This window comes from Acinonyx jubatus, chromosome E1 (genome assembly GCF_027475565.1).
Source record: "Acinonyx jubatus isolate Ajub_Pintada_27869175 chromosome E1, VMU_Ajub_asm_v1.0, whole genome shotgun sequence".
NCBI lineage: Eukaryota > Metazoa > Chordata > Mammalia > Carnivora > Felidae > Acinonyx > Acinonyx jubatus.
Genome location: NC_069397.1, coordinates 36,908,392 through 36,922,709, shown reverse-complemented (window position 1 = coordinate 36,922,709; position 14,318 = coordinate 36,908,392). Strand labels below are relative to the sequence as shown.

The following is a 14,318-nucleotide window of genomic DNA, read 5'->3' as shown; positions in this document are numbered from 1 at the left end:
ATCTGGGCCATTTGCTCAGCTGGATTTGATCCCAAGGGGAAATGAAAATTGCACTTATCCTCTGGCTCCCTGGTGGCAGCTACCGCTTAGCTGCTATTTAGGATTATCTAGAGACCCCTGAGACAGATCTAGGGGAGTGGGATGAAACAGCTTATTTGAAGCACTGTTTTTATATATTCAGAGAAATCAATCGGTCATGTGCCCACTAAGCGTGTTTCTTCACATCTCTGCTTCCCTGCCCTCCCTGGATTACTTCCCCTTCCTCCATACTCCCCAGCTGTGGATCCTGCTGAAAGCACTTGCCTTCTCATTTTGCCTTAATCCAGGGCTCAGGCAAATAGGATGTGGCCAGACCTCACTTCAGACATGCTGCAGACTGATGTACATTTTAAGCCAAAAGGGCTGAGACTAAACGGTATATGATAAAGAGTGGCTGCTCTGGATTAAGCCGCCGGTGCTGCCTCTCCCTGGGGCATACACATCTTGTTCCCACAGTCTGCATTCAACAGCTGTTGTAAAAAGATCAGCTTTCCCCAGTGAGGACTGGTCTGTTGTCTGCCTTGCTGAGACGGTAGTTGTAGAGAGACTGAGGAGTTAGGTTACATCATTACTAGATGTAGAGGAGTTATATCAGTTACTAGAAACTGATTCTGGTTTCTTTGGATTCTGCTCTCAGGATAAGATCAGAACAGATTAATCCTGACCCTAAGGGACAGACTTGTTAAAAGAAAATTCTAGGCTTGAAAAATACAAAGTATGAGAATTAAGGTCCTATTTTTTAAGGGGGGCCCCCAGTGGGCTGATAAAGCTTGTTGCTGGTACAGTGGTTTTCCTGGTCGTACCTCAGATGACCCAGACACACAAGCAGGTGAAGCCCCACAACCTCCTCGGGACAGCCCAGCTAGAGCCCAGGAACAAGCAGGAGCTGGACTGCTTCACTCTCAACAGGTTCATATTCTAGTACGTTCGCTTTACCGATGGGGGCTGAAAAGCATGGTCACCATCTCCAAAGGGGGCTAGAAATCAGGGAAGTCTTACAGATGGAATTCTCAAATGGATCAACTCCTCCATGGCCCCTGCCTCCTACCATGCTTCCTGGGATCGCACTAGGATGCAGCCGATAATTAAGAACATGATCGAAAGGCTGAAAGATAAATGATTTCTTTGGATTTACGTTCTTCTACGAAGTACAAATGATGACTACGTGAGTCAGTATATGAGAAAAGACCCTCTTCAATGAACGCTAATTATGTGTCCCAAACCTGGATCTCCCGGAAGTCACATCGCTCAGTTCAGCCTACCTTCCATTTGTGCCATCTGAAAGCTGGTCTACTTCCAGCGTAAACCCTGGGAGAGGTACAGAACCCGCCACAGTTTGTCCAACACCCTGACAGTGTTTTATTTCAAACTCTGATCCCTGCCTTGTAATTAAAAAGAAAATTCTGCCAGTCTCTGCTGCAGGAAAAACAGGTATCCAAACGTACTTTCGTTGAGACTCAGCAGCTAGAAACAGTGTAAAAAGGGAGAAGTGGGTTCGTGGCTGTGCGTATCAGCCACCCACCTGGGCCCAGCCATCAGCCGTGGTTGCCAAGGAGACAGCTGAAAACACCCAAGCAGGACAGGAGAGGACAAAGGTAGGTCTTTCTACAGCATGATGAAAAGATGACTGACTTCACAGTTCCCAGACTCCATAGCTTCTGGCCATCTCATCAGCCATGTTTCACCCCAGGAGTCATTTTTGCCATCAGGGTTGCTGAAGCTTATGGCCCTCTCCTTGTGGCTCCTCATAGTCTTCTCCAGGTTTCAGCTGGGGCCCAGGGATCATCACCGTCTGAAAGAGCAGGAAGCTGAGTTATCTACCTTCCAGGCCCATGACTTACGGAGGAGAGATTCACCCCCACCTCCTCTATGGAGGATTCCCCTTCCCTGGTGCTGCATCACCCCGTTTCTCCACTAGGAGGAGCCCAAGAGGAGTGGCTTAAGATTGCACAGCACTCTCAAATCACCACTTACCTTAAGGATGGGCTGCTTAGGGGGTGCCCATGGGGGGATGACCTTGCCATGCATTCTCCAGCTCCCATAGGGATTTACCAGATGCTTTTCAAACACAACATACTCCAGGACATCCCTGGGCACACCTTCCTGTCCATACATCAACCGGCCAAACCGGTCATAGATGGCCAGAGTCTGCAAGGATGAAAGCAAATCTGGCCTATTAGTACTCAGTTGGTTTGCTTTTTTTTTTTTTTTTTTCCTTTTCTATGCCACACAACCATTCTGAAACAACCATAACAAAAAATTTTAATGGGTAGAAAAAATTACCTCGGAATTCTGAATTCAGACTAAGTGATCAACTACTGACAGTTTACTCTTGGAGGGTTTTTGACTGGGGACAGGGTATAGGAAGGTGGGAGAGGGAGGATCAAGAAGGGTGGGGGAGAGTATCCTCACACCTGTCTTAGCAGAGCTAACATCCACAGTGGGAAGGGCACCCTGACAGAGCAAGGAAGACCATGGTGAACCTTTCCTTAGAGCCCACAGTCCTGGGAAACTGTACCCAGGACTCCAGAGGTAGATACCCAACCTGAGAATGAAGAAAAGCTGGGAGGAAAGCAGACTGGTGCCTCTACCTGCCGGGTGTGCATGCGGACGGTGACCTGGCCATATATGTTGCCCTGGTTCATCAGACTTGAACAGCGAACCTGAACCACCTGAGGCGGTTCTAAAGATTCTACGAAGCTCCAACGGACGGTCTTATATTTGATGTCCCAGACCATGTCCTGAGGGCAGAGGAGAAAAAATTCAACTGGGGTTTTACTTTCCTTTAGGAAAGCTGGTGCTTCTGGAATTCCACACCTATTCTCACTTCCAGAGATACTACAGGCATCACCTAACATTTCCCACCAAATGCTTTCTTGTGCCTATTTTTTCTCACCTTTCCAAGTTTTTTAAAAAAATATTTATTTGGGGGGGGCAGAGAGAGAGAGGAGAGAGAGGGGCCCACACAGGCTCCACACTCAGCACAGAGCCCAACTCCGGGTTCAATCCCACGACCGTGAGATCATGACCTGAGCTGAAATCAAGAGTCAGACGCCTAACCGACTGAGCCACCCAGACACCCCACCGTTCCAAGTTTTGATTAATTTATTGCTCAAGTCCACCTCGAAACCATTCTTTTCATCTAAATCAACAAATCAAGACCCACCTACCTCCTCAAGGAACCTTCTCCAAATCAATGAAAAACATACTCCAAACTGCCAGTTAAAATACCCCATTACCCCTCCCTTACACTTAAAATTTTTTTCCTTAAAAAAACTTTTTTTTTTAGAGAGAGAGTGTGAGCTGGGGAGAGGTGCAGAGGGAGAGAGAGAGAGAGAGAACCAGAGAATCTCAAGCAGGGTCCACACTCAGCGCAGGGCCCAACTCAGGGCTCAATCCCATAACCCTAGGATCATGGGTGAGACAAAATCAAGAGTCGGATGCTCAACTGACTGAGCCACCAAAGCGCCCCAAAGATTTTATTTTACTCATTTATTTTGTTTTGAGAGAGAGCACGAGTCGGGGAAGGGCAGAAAGAGAGAGAGGGACAGAAGATCCAAGATGCGCTCCATGCTGATAGCAGTGAGCCTGATGCAGGGATCAAACTCACAAGCCATGAGATCATGACCTGAGCCAAAGTAGGCCACTCAATCCACTGAGCCACACAGGCGCCCCCCCAAAGATTTTATTTCTATGTAATCTCTATACCCAACATGGGGCTCGAACTCACGACCCTGAGATCCAGAGTCACATGCTCTACCAATTCCAGGGGACCCTCCCTTACACTTTTATAATCTGCTAGTTCTTGTACATGTTTCTGTTGACTGCATATATGTTGTTTTATTCCGCCCCTTGCCTTGTATCAGTGAAGAACAGAATTTTATAGGGAATAAAGGCTAAACTGCTAAGACCAAATTAGTTATACTTGACCACAGGAAGATGAGGCTAAGTTGATAGAAACTGAAGTTCTTATTGTTCTTATTCTTGAACCACAAAGTCCCGATATTGGGAAGTCTCCCAAAGTACCTTAGCACCCTGGCTAACACAAAATGTAAGCCTCGTATATGCTAAATCCTTTATTACACTGCAGGCGTGTGTAGGGCTGCCTAACGTGGTCCACACCCTGACCTGAGCATCCATACCCTGAGGTTTCAGTACTGCTTGCTGAGGGACTTCCTCCTACCTCATCTGCCTGGCCCTTACCAAAGTCCATGTCAAGTCAGTACCATTCAGTCAAAAAACAATGGAACCTCAGCATTTGCCTTAAACTTCCTGTACTTTCAAAATCGGCCCTTCTTAAGAACCCAGAGGTAATTTCTAGAATCTATCCATTCAGAACTCCCACAGTTCTAAAGAGGTTGAGAACCTACCGGGAAACAGTTTTCAGTTACCAAGGTATGAAGCCGGTCATGGTCTGAGCTAAAAAAGAAAGAGATACAGATCATTGGCTCTTGCTTTAAGACACTGTACAAAAGCTGAAAATAGCCCTCAAAATGGAAAACAATTCCTTTTTACAAACATTCTCTGCATACATACTGTAAGCCACGTAACGTGCTAAGTTACCTGGGCACACAAAGATGAACATGATTTAAAAAAAAAAAAAAAACAATCCTGGGGGGGTGCCTGGGTGGCTGAAGTTGGTTAACTGTCTGACTTCAGCTCAGGTCATGATCTTGCAGTTCGTGAGTTCAAGCCCCGCATCAGGCTCTGTGCTGACAACTCAGAGCCTGGAGCCTGCTTCAGATTCTATGTCTCCCTCTCTCTCTGCCCCTCCCCTGCTCATGCTCTGTCTCTCTCTCTCAAAAATAAACATTAAAAAAATAAATAAATAGAATACCCTGAGATCTAATTGCAGGTTGAAGTTATGTTTGAATCTCAGGAGCAGAAACAAATTTCTCAGAAATTACTATACATCCTTACGATGGGCAAGAGACCCTCACAGATCCATCATAAAAAAAATCAAAAGCTCCTCTCATCTTCTCTTACCTCAAACACATCATCAATACCAAATGGACTGGCCTTGCAAGTTTCACTATTCTTTTTTTTTTTTTCCTTTTTTAAAGTAATCTCGGGGTACCTGGGTGGCTCAGTCAGTTAAGTGTCCAACTTCGGCTCAGGTCATGATCTTGCAGTTTGTGAGTTCAAGCCCTGCATTGGGCTCTATGCTGACAGCTCGGAGACTGGAGCCTGCTTCTGATTCTGTATCTCTCTCTCTCTGCTCCTCCCCCCACTCGCGTGCATTCTCTCTCTCTCTCAAAAATAAATAAACATTTAAACAAATTAGGGGCACCTGGGTGGCTCAGTCAGTTAAGCGTCCAACTTTAGCTCAGGTCATGATTTCACCGTTCATGAGTTTGAGACCCTCATGGGGCTCTGTACTGATGGCTCAGAGCCTGAAACCTGCTTCAGATTCTGTCTTCAACTCTCTCTGCCCCTCCCCCCACACACATGTGCGCTCTCTCTAATACAAACATAAAACATTAAAAATGTTTTTTATAAAAAAAATTAATGTCTACACCCAATGTGGGGCTCAAACTCACAACCCTGAGATCAAGAGTCACATGCTCCTCCGACTAAGCCAATCAGATACCCCATCTCTTACATTCTTATCTGTGAACCTAACCAAAAGATAAGCATCGGTCTTTTCTGGTCCTTTCCTTCCACTCCCCTACCACCTTTGCTGCAACCACAGTGACTTGTTATGCTGATTCTATGCAGTAGGCAGCAATAGTAAGAAAACAGACAGCAAACCCCAGCTCCTGTACATACAGAATTTTAGGAGGTTCCTAACAGACAGGCTTCAAGTAAACCTAAGGTCACGCATGGATTAATGTCTTTCAGATCCACATTCATGACTTTTCCCCACAGTTTAATACCTCCTGGGAAGTTTAAGTCTTTGTTCCTTTAAAAAATCTTGTCCCTGGGGCACCTGGGTGGCTCAGTTGGTGGAGTGTCCAACTTCAGGTTTTGATCTCATGGTTTGTGGGTTTGAGCCCCATGTCAGGGTCTGTGCTGACAGCCTAGAGCCTGGAGCCTGCTTTGGATTCTGTGGCTCCCTCTCTCTATGCCCTTCCCCCACTCATGCTCTGTCTCTGTCTCAAAAATAAACATTAAAAAAAAAAATTTTTTTATATCTTGTCCCTAATGCTAGAATGGGATTAGTTTTATCCATGTGCTTTGCCTCCACCTCTACTCCTAACAAAAGAAAAGATTTCAAGTCATTTCCCCCACTGTAGCTCTAGACTAGACTAGACTGGACTAACCTGAGTTGTGGTGACAGCTACCATGACCACCAGGCCAGGCACCTCTCAATGAACTCTTCCTCCTCACTATCCTGACCTAAAAATCTTCAGTGGAAATAAATTCCCTTGTCTAAGAGTTCACTTACCATTTACGATAAAACTTACACTGAAAAATAAGAGGAAGACATCTGTTTCTAACAACACAATGGACTGAGCTCATATAAAACTACTCCCACTATAAACATCTAGAAATGTTGGGACAGAATAGAATACACACAAACATGCATACATTTTTAAACTCTCCAGCCTACTTCACAAGAAAGGTAAGTCACTAGATGGCAAAAGGAAAGAGAACTAAAACCAGAATGGAAGGAATATAATTTGACACCATGACAGCATATGGGATGATTAAAGGGATCTAGAAATAGGATCTGATGGGCACCTGGGTAGCTCAGTCAGTTAAGCATCCGGCTCTTGGTTTCTGCTCAGGTCATTATCTCACAGTTCATGAGTGCACAGTACAGAGCCTGCTTAGGATTCTCTCTTTCTTTTTCTCTGCCCCTCACCCACTCATTCTCACTCTCTCTCAAAATAAGATAAACTTTAAAAAAAACTTAAAAAAAGAAAGAAACAGGGGCGCCTGGGTGGCTCAGTCGGTTAAGCATCTGACTTCGGCTCAGGTCATGATCTCACGGTTCGTGAGTTCGAGCCTCGCATCGGGTTCTGTGCTGACAGCTCAGAGCCTGGAGCCTGTTTCAGATTCTGTGTCTCCCTCTCTCTCTCTGACCCTCCCTCATTCATGCTCTGTCTCTCTCTGTCTCAAAAGTAAATAAACATTAAAAAAAAAAATAAAAATAAAAATAAAAAAAGAAAGAAAGAAACAGGATCTGATGGCTAGGAACAGACTCTTCCTAAATCCTTGAACCCTCAAAGAACAGGAAGTTGGAACTGAGATCCCTGCACAAAGCTAGGACCCTTAAGAATCCTGCACCTGCAGCAAAGGGAGACTACAAAAATAGTTCACCAACTGAGAGATAAAGCTTCTCTCTGTCTAGGGCTGGCTGGGTACGTGTATGGGGGCGGCGGGAGGGGCTAATAAAGTTGTAAGCCCACATTATGCTCAGATGTGAAGACAGAATTTATGATACCTGTATAAGAATTCCTAAGATAAGAAATTAACGTTAAAAACTGGCTGGCACAAACACACACCTAGACCTATCTAGGTCACTCTAGAACTCTTAATCAATCTATATTTTTTTTTTAGAGAGAGCACACATACACGAGTAGGAGAGAGGGACAAAGGGAGAGAGAATCTTAACCAGGCTCCACACTCAGCACAGAGTCCAATGCGGAGCTTGATCCCTTGACCATGAGATCATGACCTAGCCCGAAATCAGCTGACTGAGTCACTCAGGTACCCGGGTCACTCTAGAACTCTTAACCAAAGGAAAAAAAAAAATCTGTGCCTAGAATAACTGCTAAAAACATAACAGGTATACAATACGAGTTCACTTACTTGTTTAGACAAAGGTGAGCTTCAATAAAAATATCCTTAGCTTTTTCAGGGAAGTCCTTTATTTTGAAATTAGGATCATGTTCTCTTATCTTCCGGACTCTGTAAAATTAAGTATAAGAATTCTTTCTTTCTTTTCCTTTAATGCTTATTTATTTATTTTGAGGGAAAGAGAGAGTGAGCAAGAGTGGGAGGGGCAGAGAGAGAGAATCCCAAGCAGGCTCCACGCTTTCAGTGCAGAGCCTGATGTGGGCCTTGATCTTATGAGTCGTGAGATCGTGACCTGAGCTGAAATCAAGAGTTGGATGCTTAACCAACTGAGCCACCCAGCTGCCTATTTTTTTTTTTTTTAAGTAAGCTCTACGCCCAACTGGGGCTTGAACTCACGACCCTGAGATCAAAAACTGCATGCTCTACCAACTGAGCCAGCCAGGCACCCCAAGAATCATCTCTAAAGACTTCATACAATATCCATAACTCAAAGCTTACATTAACCTCCATTAATGTCTGTTCACTTATTCAAAAATTCTGAATGTGCCAAGCCCTATAAATTCAACCTTCTAACTCACACTTAATCATGCTAAAGAAAGACCAAGTCTTCTCAAAGTGAAATTTCAGAATTCTGGCATCAAAGAAAACATCCTATAAACACAAAGGAAGAAAACACAGGTTTCACACATAGACTCAAGAATCAGAATAACATCAACATTAGAAATTAGAAAGACAATGAAGCAGTGCTTTTAACTGAGGAAATTATTGAGCTCAGAATTCTTTACCTGGGCAAATTATAAATGAAATAGGAGAGTAAGCAAAAGAGCTTTTTCTAGGGCACCTGGGTGGCTCAGTTGGTTAAGCATCTGACTTCGGCTCAGGTCATGATCTCACGGTTCATGGGTTCAAACCCCACACTGGGCTCTGTGCTGATAGCTCAGAGCCTGGAACCTGATTCAGATTCTGTGTCTCCCTCTCTCTCTGCTACTCCCCTGCTCACACTCTGTCTCTCTCTCTCTCTCTCAAAAATAAATAAACATTAAAAAAAAAATTAAAAGAGTTTTTGTTAGACTTGAAAGATCTCATTTATTTACCATGCCCTCTTTCTCAGGAAGTTGATGGGGAATGTGCTCCACCAACATAACAGAATAAACTATGAAAGACAGACATAAGATCCAGGAAACAGGGAACACAACACAAGGGCAAGACAAAAGGAGTTATCAAGATGATGAGAAAAGTAGATCCCAAGATGTACAGTGGGCCTATAGAGCAACTGGTCCAGGAGCAACCAGTGGCTTAGTTGGTTGAGCATCTGACTTAGGCTCAGGTCATGATCTCACAGTTCATGAGTTGGAAGTCTTGCATCAGGGTCTCTGCTGTCAGCACAGAGGCCACTTTGGATCCATCCTTTGTCCCCCACCCCCTCACGCTCTCCCCAAAATAAAATGAAAACATTTAATAATAATAATAATAATAATAATAAAGCAACCAGTCCAGACTGAAAGCAGGTAAGAAAACTCCTGGAGGGATTTCTTCTTGAAGATGAAACTGATAAAATACTTAATGTTTTCAGCGTATTGAGAAGAAATTTGCACAATGCGAGGTTGTGTAAGCAAATGAGGAAAAACAAACAGAAAACAAAAAAACACTCACACTTAACTCCAGAAAAGAAATATTAGGCAGGAAAAGTCATGATAATGTACTGCATGACTCAGCGGTCAACAATATTCTCACAGTTATAATAATGTAAACAGAGAATTCTGATCTAATCAAAGTGTTGAACATACTAAAGGATGAGAGACACCATAACCAACTGAAATTTATCCCTGGAATGCAAGGTTGGCTTAACATTAAAACATCCATTAACGTAACACAATATGTCAACAGACTAAAGAAGCATATTATCACATGATCATCTCAACAGACACAGAATAAGCATTTGACAAAATCCAAACCCACTTCACACTGTTTTCACCTGAGAGCCTTGCTTGTGCTGTTCTGTCTCCCTAGGATGCTCTTCCTCACCACACCCCTCTACCCAGCTAACTGCAAGCAATTCTTTAGGCGCCACCTTTAAATGTCATTTCCTGCGGGAAGCTTTCCCTGAGCTCCTAAACCAAGTTATCTTTCCCTGTCATATGATCCTATAACACCCCTACTTCACCACACCTATAATTATTTAACTGTGTATAATCAGTATTTAATGGCTGTTTTCCTCCCTTAAATGATAACTCAATGATAAAATCACATGTGTTTTGTCCATCATCATCATGGACCTTACCACAAAAGAGAGTACAGTCCCAGAGAGAAATACATGAGAGGAAACCATCGCAGTACAATTACTAGAAGTGTATAGTTACAGTTACAGTAAAGGCAGCTCCAAAAAGAGTCCGGGAAAGACTAAAAGCAGACACGATGCTCTACTCATTTTTGAGAAATGAGTTGGAGTTATCAAGTAAAGGAGGAAAAAGGCATTTTTCAGGTAAAGGAAAGAATGTGCAAAAACACAGAGTCATAGCACAGTACCGTCAAGGAACTGGCAATTAGTTTGGAAACGGTGAAGTTTAGGATGAGAAAAATGGAGTAAGATTACAGTAGAAAGGTTAAGCAAGAACCAGATTTACAAAAAGCCTTGAATACCACTGAAGAAGTCTGGATTTTATTACAGGTAATAAGGAAACATAAAAGAGTTTTAACAGAAAGGTGGTGTGATAAGATGTGAATTTAGAGAAGTAAATTATGGCCACGTGAAGTATTAACAATGACTCAATAAGCCTGTGCACAGAAATTTATAAATGACCCTAAAGAACTTTAGAGTGACAAATATAAATGTTTCCATCCTTTCAATTAAAAGAAAGACTAAGAAGGTTTTGGCTTCTGCTCCTTAGTTAAGACCTAGCTACCTCCATAGGCCAGGTCTGTCTTCTTGACCCTTTTTGACTTGTTACTCTCTGTAGTTCCAACTCCAAGGTACTTCTCAAAGAAAGATGCTTTTATTATTACTTTAAAATTTAAAATATGTGATCAAAAAAGTGTTCTACAAACTTCTAAGTCACTCCCTAACTGATGTGACAAAAAATACCAATAAAGGTTGAGATGCTAAGAAATCAAAATGCCCATATTCTTCAACATTAACTAAATTCTATTACAGAAAAAAATACACTGTCAAGTCATCAAGGGAGTTATGTCCAACCCAGTTAACCTACAACGGCCTCTCTGGAATAAAGCAGCAACAAGAAATTTGTATTCTAATATCGATTCCCAGTTGTCTCCGACACCTACGACAATTGGGAGGTCACCTTCTTCTTCAACCGCTCACTTCTCTGTGCCAGTCCTTCCTTCGAGAGAGAGGACAAGCGAGCATCACCCTCTGGAGGAACATAGGCGTCAAAGATACCAGCTGTAATGAAAGAAGAAAACAAGGCATCAAAAGCTTAAAAAAAAAGTCATCTTGAGGTCATATAAAATTGAGAAGTATCACGGACATAAAGTAGACTTCCGTGTAGAGGGAACTATGTTACATTAGAAAAAACAGAGTAAGAGGCACCTGGGTGGCTCAGTCAGTTAAGCCTCTAACTCTTGGTTTCGGCTCAGGTCATGATCTCAGTTTGTGGGTTCAAGTCCCACATAAGGCTCCACACTGACTGCGAGGAGCCTGCTTGGGATTCTCTCTCTCCCTCTGCTCCTCCCCTGCTTGCGTGCGCTCTCGCTCTCTCTTTCAAAATAAACAAACTGGGGCATCTGAGTGGCTCAGTCGGTTAAGCATGCAACTTCAGCTTAGGTCATGATCTCACAGTTCATGGGTTCGAGCCCCACGTCGGGCTCTGTGCTGACAGCTCAGAGCCTGGAGCCTGCTTCGGATTCTGTGTCTCCCTCTCTCTCTGCCCCTTCCCAACTCACGCTCTGTCTGTCTCTGTGACTCTCAAAAATAAAAACATTTAAAAAACCCCAAAATTAAAAGAAAAAAAATAAGATAATTTAAGTTTTCTCTCAGAGCCTCAATTTCTTCTTGTACAAAATAGAGCAACTTCACCCTTGACTTCTAGGAACAGTGTGAAAACAAGATCAAAGATGACCTCATGAAATATGGTGTACATAAAGTAAATCATTATCAGGGCTGAACTGATTTTGTAGTCAGTTAAATACAATGAATCACAGTCCAAATCATTCCACTTTCCAGAATATCTCTGACCGGAGATTTGGTCAGGGTCTCAGAAAGACCAGGCCTCACCTGTACAGGCCAGGTGCAGAGGACGCTCCAAACGCTCCGGAGGAATGACCAGTCCCGCTTTCCGGGCATGTTCTATAAACTCCTTTTCTGATTTGTATTTGGGTTCATAAGTAGGTGGTGTGAAACGTTTTTTAGTTCTCACTGGAACTACAACTGTGGACTGAGTCACCAGGACTGGCTACAAGACAGGAAAAAGTTAGGATGAAGGTAACCTGGAAAGAAATCTATCTTGAACAAACTCTAAGCAAAGATAGAAAGGACATATTCAAAGAATGACTTAGAAACAATGATAAAGCCACATACCAGGGCAGGGACCACTTATGGGTGTCTTAACCAGAAGCCTGTAAGCAACCTTTATTAGCACTCAACATTTACTAAAGGCTTTCCCCTAGCACACGACTATGCCAAGTCCCAGGGATGCAGGGTTGATTAAAGTAAGACTTCTGCTCTCAAAGAACCTTCAATCCCATAGGAAACTTAAACATCAACCCAACACTGAAATGAGAGGAATGCTATTATTAAAGCCTAAGAAAAGTCCTGTTCTTGGCATCTCCTTTATATTTACTCAGATAACATACTGCTCATTCCACTAGGAGGCTAACTGTAAACTTTGTTCTGTCATTCTGGCTCCCAAATGATCAGTAACCTCTTTAGAGGCCAAATCTCTTTTCTCTATGACCGTGAGGTTTGTTCAGTCAGACGGACAACGGGAGACTCCCTCCTTCCCAGCTACTGTTCAACGTAAGGTATTTATAAGAACCAAGGGGGTAGCGAGCCCAACTTCCAAATCATTACTTCTTTACCCTTTAATACCACCACCCCCCCCCCCCCCCCGCCAAACAGACGCAGAACAAACTGGAGAAAGTTCATCTCCGAGAACTTGCCCGTCTTCGTGGCCTAACCCGGGCTCGCCCCACCCCGCCACTTAGCTTAGTCGTTAGGTCGCGTCTACCTCAAACTCTTTCGTAGCTAGGTGTGGCTGGTATCGCCCAAGCCCACCAACGACAAGTGCAAAGCGAGTATCCCCCTCTACTCTGTGGTCCTCATCCGGCCCCAGGAGTCCTACTCATCCAGTCCCTACCCACCTGCCGAGACCACCATCCTAAAGCTCTGGATAAACAACACAAACCCCGCAGCGTGGGGGCTGCCATTTTGTTCCCGCAAAGGCCGCTGGGATGGGGACTAGGAGTGAAAAGCCGGGGGCTGAAGAAAGGGCGCAAAGGGTGGAGCTAGCTTGGGTGTGGAATTTTCCAGGGCGCGCGCCCTCAGCCGAAGTGTGAGCGGCGCGAACGCGCACGTGCGCGTTGAGGGGAGGAGGGCAGGAGGAGAGTACAGACTGCGCGCGTGCGCACTAAGAGGCGTTGGGGATAGGGTGGAACGCACGGCTGTCACGCGCCAGAGAGCGCCGGAGCGGGAGCTGCGCCTGCGCTCGAGGTGTTCTGGGCGCAAGGAGTTGCCGCATTCTTGCAAGATTGGGACGTTGCTGCACCTTGTTTCCATCCCCTAAAAAAGGTGTTGCCCTTCGGAGACAAGTGTTTTTCTCTGATCACGAAAAGACCAAAAATGAATAGTTTCTGGATCTGGATCTGACCTCAATATGCTGTGTAACCTTAAACAGCCCCAGTTTTCTCAGCCTGAACCTGAAGAAAATTCTGTCAAACTAGAGATTAATGACTACTGTGTTTATTGAACAAACATAATGACTACTGTTTATTGAAGCAAAAGACACATGTACTGACAAAGACGTTTCTTGTTGGTCCTTTCGGGAAAGAGGCACCAGTTTAATAACAACAATAGCTTATACTTAGAAATGTTTACCAAGTGCCAGGCAATTTCGTAAACATTTTGCATATATTAACTCAATTACTCTTCACCACAAACAAGAGTAATACGCTACTTTTACATATGAGGTTGGGCCACAGAGAAATTAAGTGAGTAATTTATTTACGGTCACACGGCTAATAACTGGCAAAACTGGGATTCAAATCCAAGCAGACTAAATCCAGAAACCATGCTCTAATTACTATACTGTACTGCTTACTGCTTCACATTCAGTTGTTAAAGGATTTATGATGTTGAGTTCATCCTAGAAAATACATACTATAATCATTGTTGAATGGCAAACACCTTCCACACTTACCTATAGGTTCTTATGTAGTCTGTCAATTACTGTTTATTGAGCACATGTCTATAGCATTTTGCAATGAGTTAAGAGCTCGTGGTACCTACATACAAGAGCTTACAGGCCAAAATATAATTATCACGAAAGTCCAAATAAAATGCTATGGACTATCAAAAGAGG

General features: G+C 43.7%; 1 protein-coding gene across 2 annotated transcripts; it reads right to left on the bottom strand.

Moving 5' to 3' along the window:
- Window positions 1-1,374: 1,374 nt before the first annotated feature.
- Window positions 1,375-13,264, bottom strand: MRPL45 (mitochondrial ribosomal protein L45). 2 transcript variants are annotated; one of them, XM_015078583.3, is made up of 8 exons: window positions 13,102-13,260; window positions 12,017-12,194; window positions 11,068-11,185; window positions 7,798-7,896; window positions 4,410-4,458; window positions 2,631-2,780; window positions 2,014-2,187; window positions 1,375-1,831 (listed from the first exon to the last, which is right to left on the bottom strand). In XM_015078583.3, exons 1-8 carry the CDS (start codon window positions 13,165-13,167, stop codon window positions 1,745-1,747), a joined length of 921 nt encoding a protein of 306 aa, XP_014934069.2. In that variant the 5' UTR covers window positions 13,168-13,260; the 3' UTR covers window positions 1,375-1,744. The 2 variants fall into 2 exon arrangements, with proteins under 2 accessions (XP_014934069.2, XP_014934071.2); XM_015078585.3 differs by lacking the exon at window positions 7,798-7,896 and having other exon boundaries at window positions 13,102-13,264.
- Window positions 13,265-14,318: the final 1,054 nt, after the last annotated feature.

Bases quoted from the DNA above. Each gene is read 5' to 3' on its own strand.
- MRPL45 (XM_015078583.3), bottom strand. From the start codon at position 13,167: ATGGCAGCCCCCACGCTGCGGGGTTTGTGTTGTTTATCCAGAGCTTTA. The intron at 7,897-11,067 runs GTAGGTGTCGGA...TTAATTTTACAG, and splicing joins AAGGTGACCTCCCAATTGTC to AGTCCGGAAGATAAGAGAAC. The intron at 4,459-7,797 runs GTAAGTGAACTC...TTTCTTTTTTAG, and splicing joins GCTCACCTTTGTCTAAACAA to CTCAGACCATGACCGGCTTC.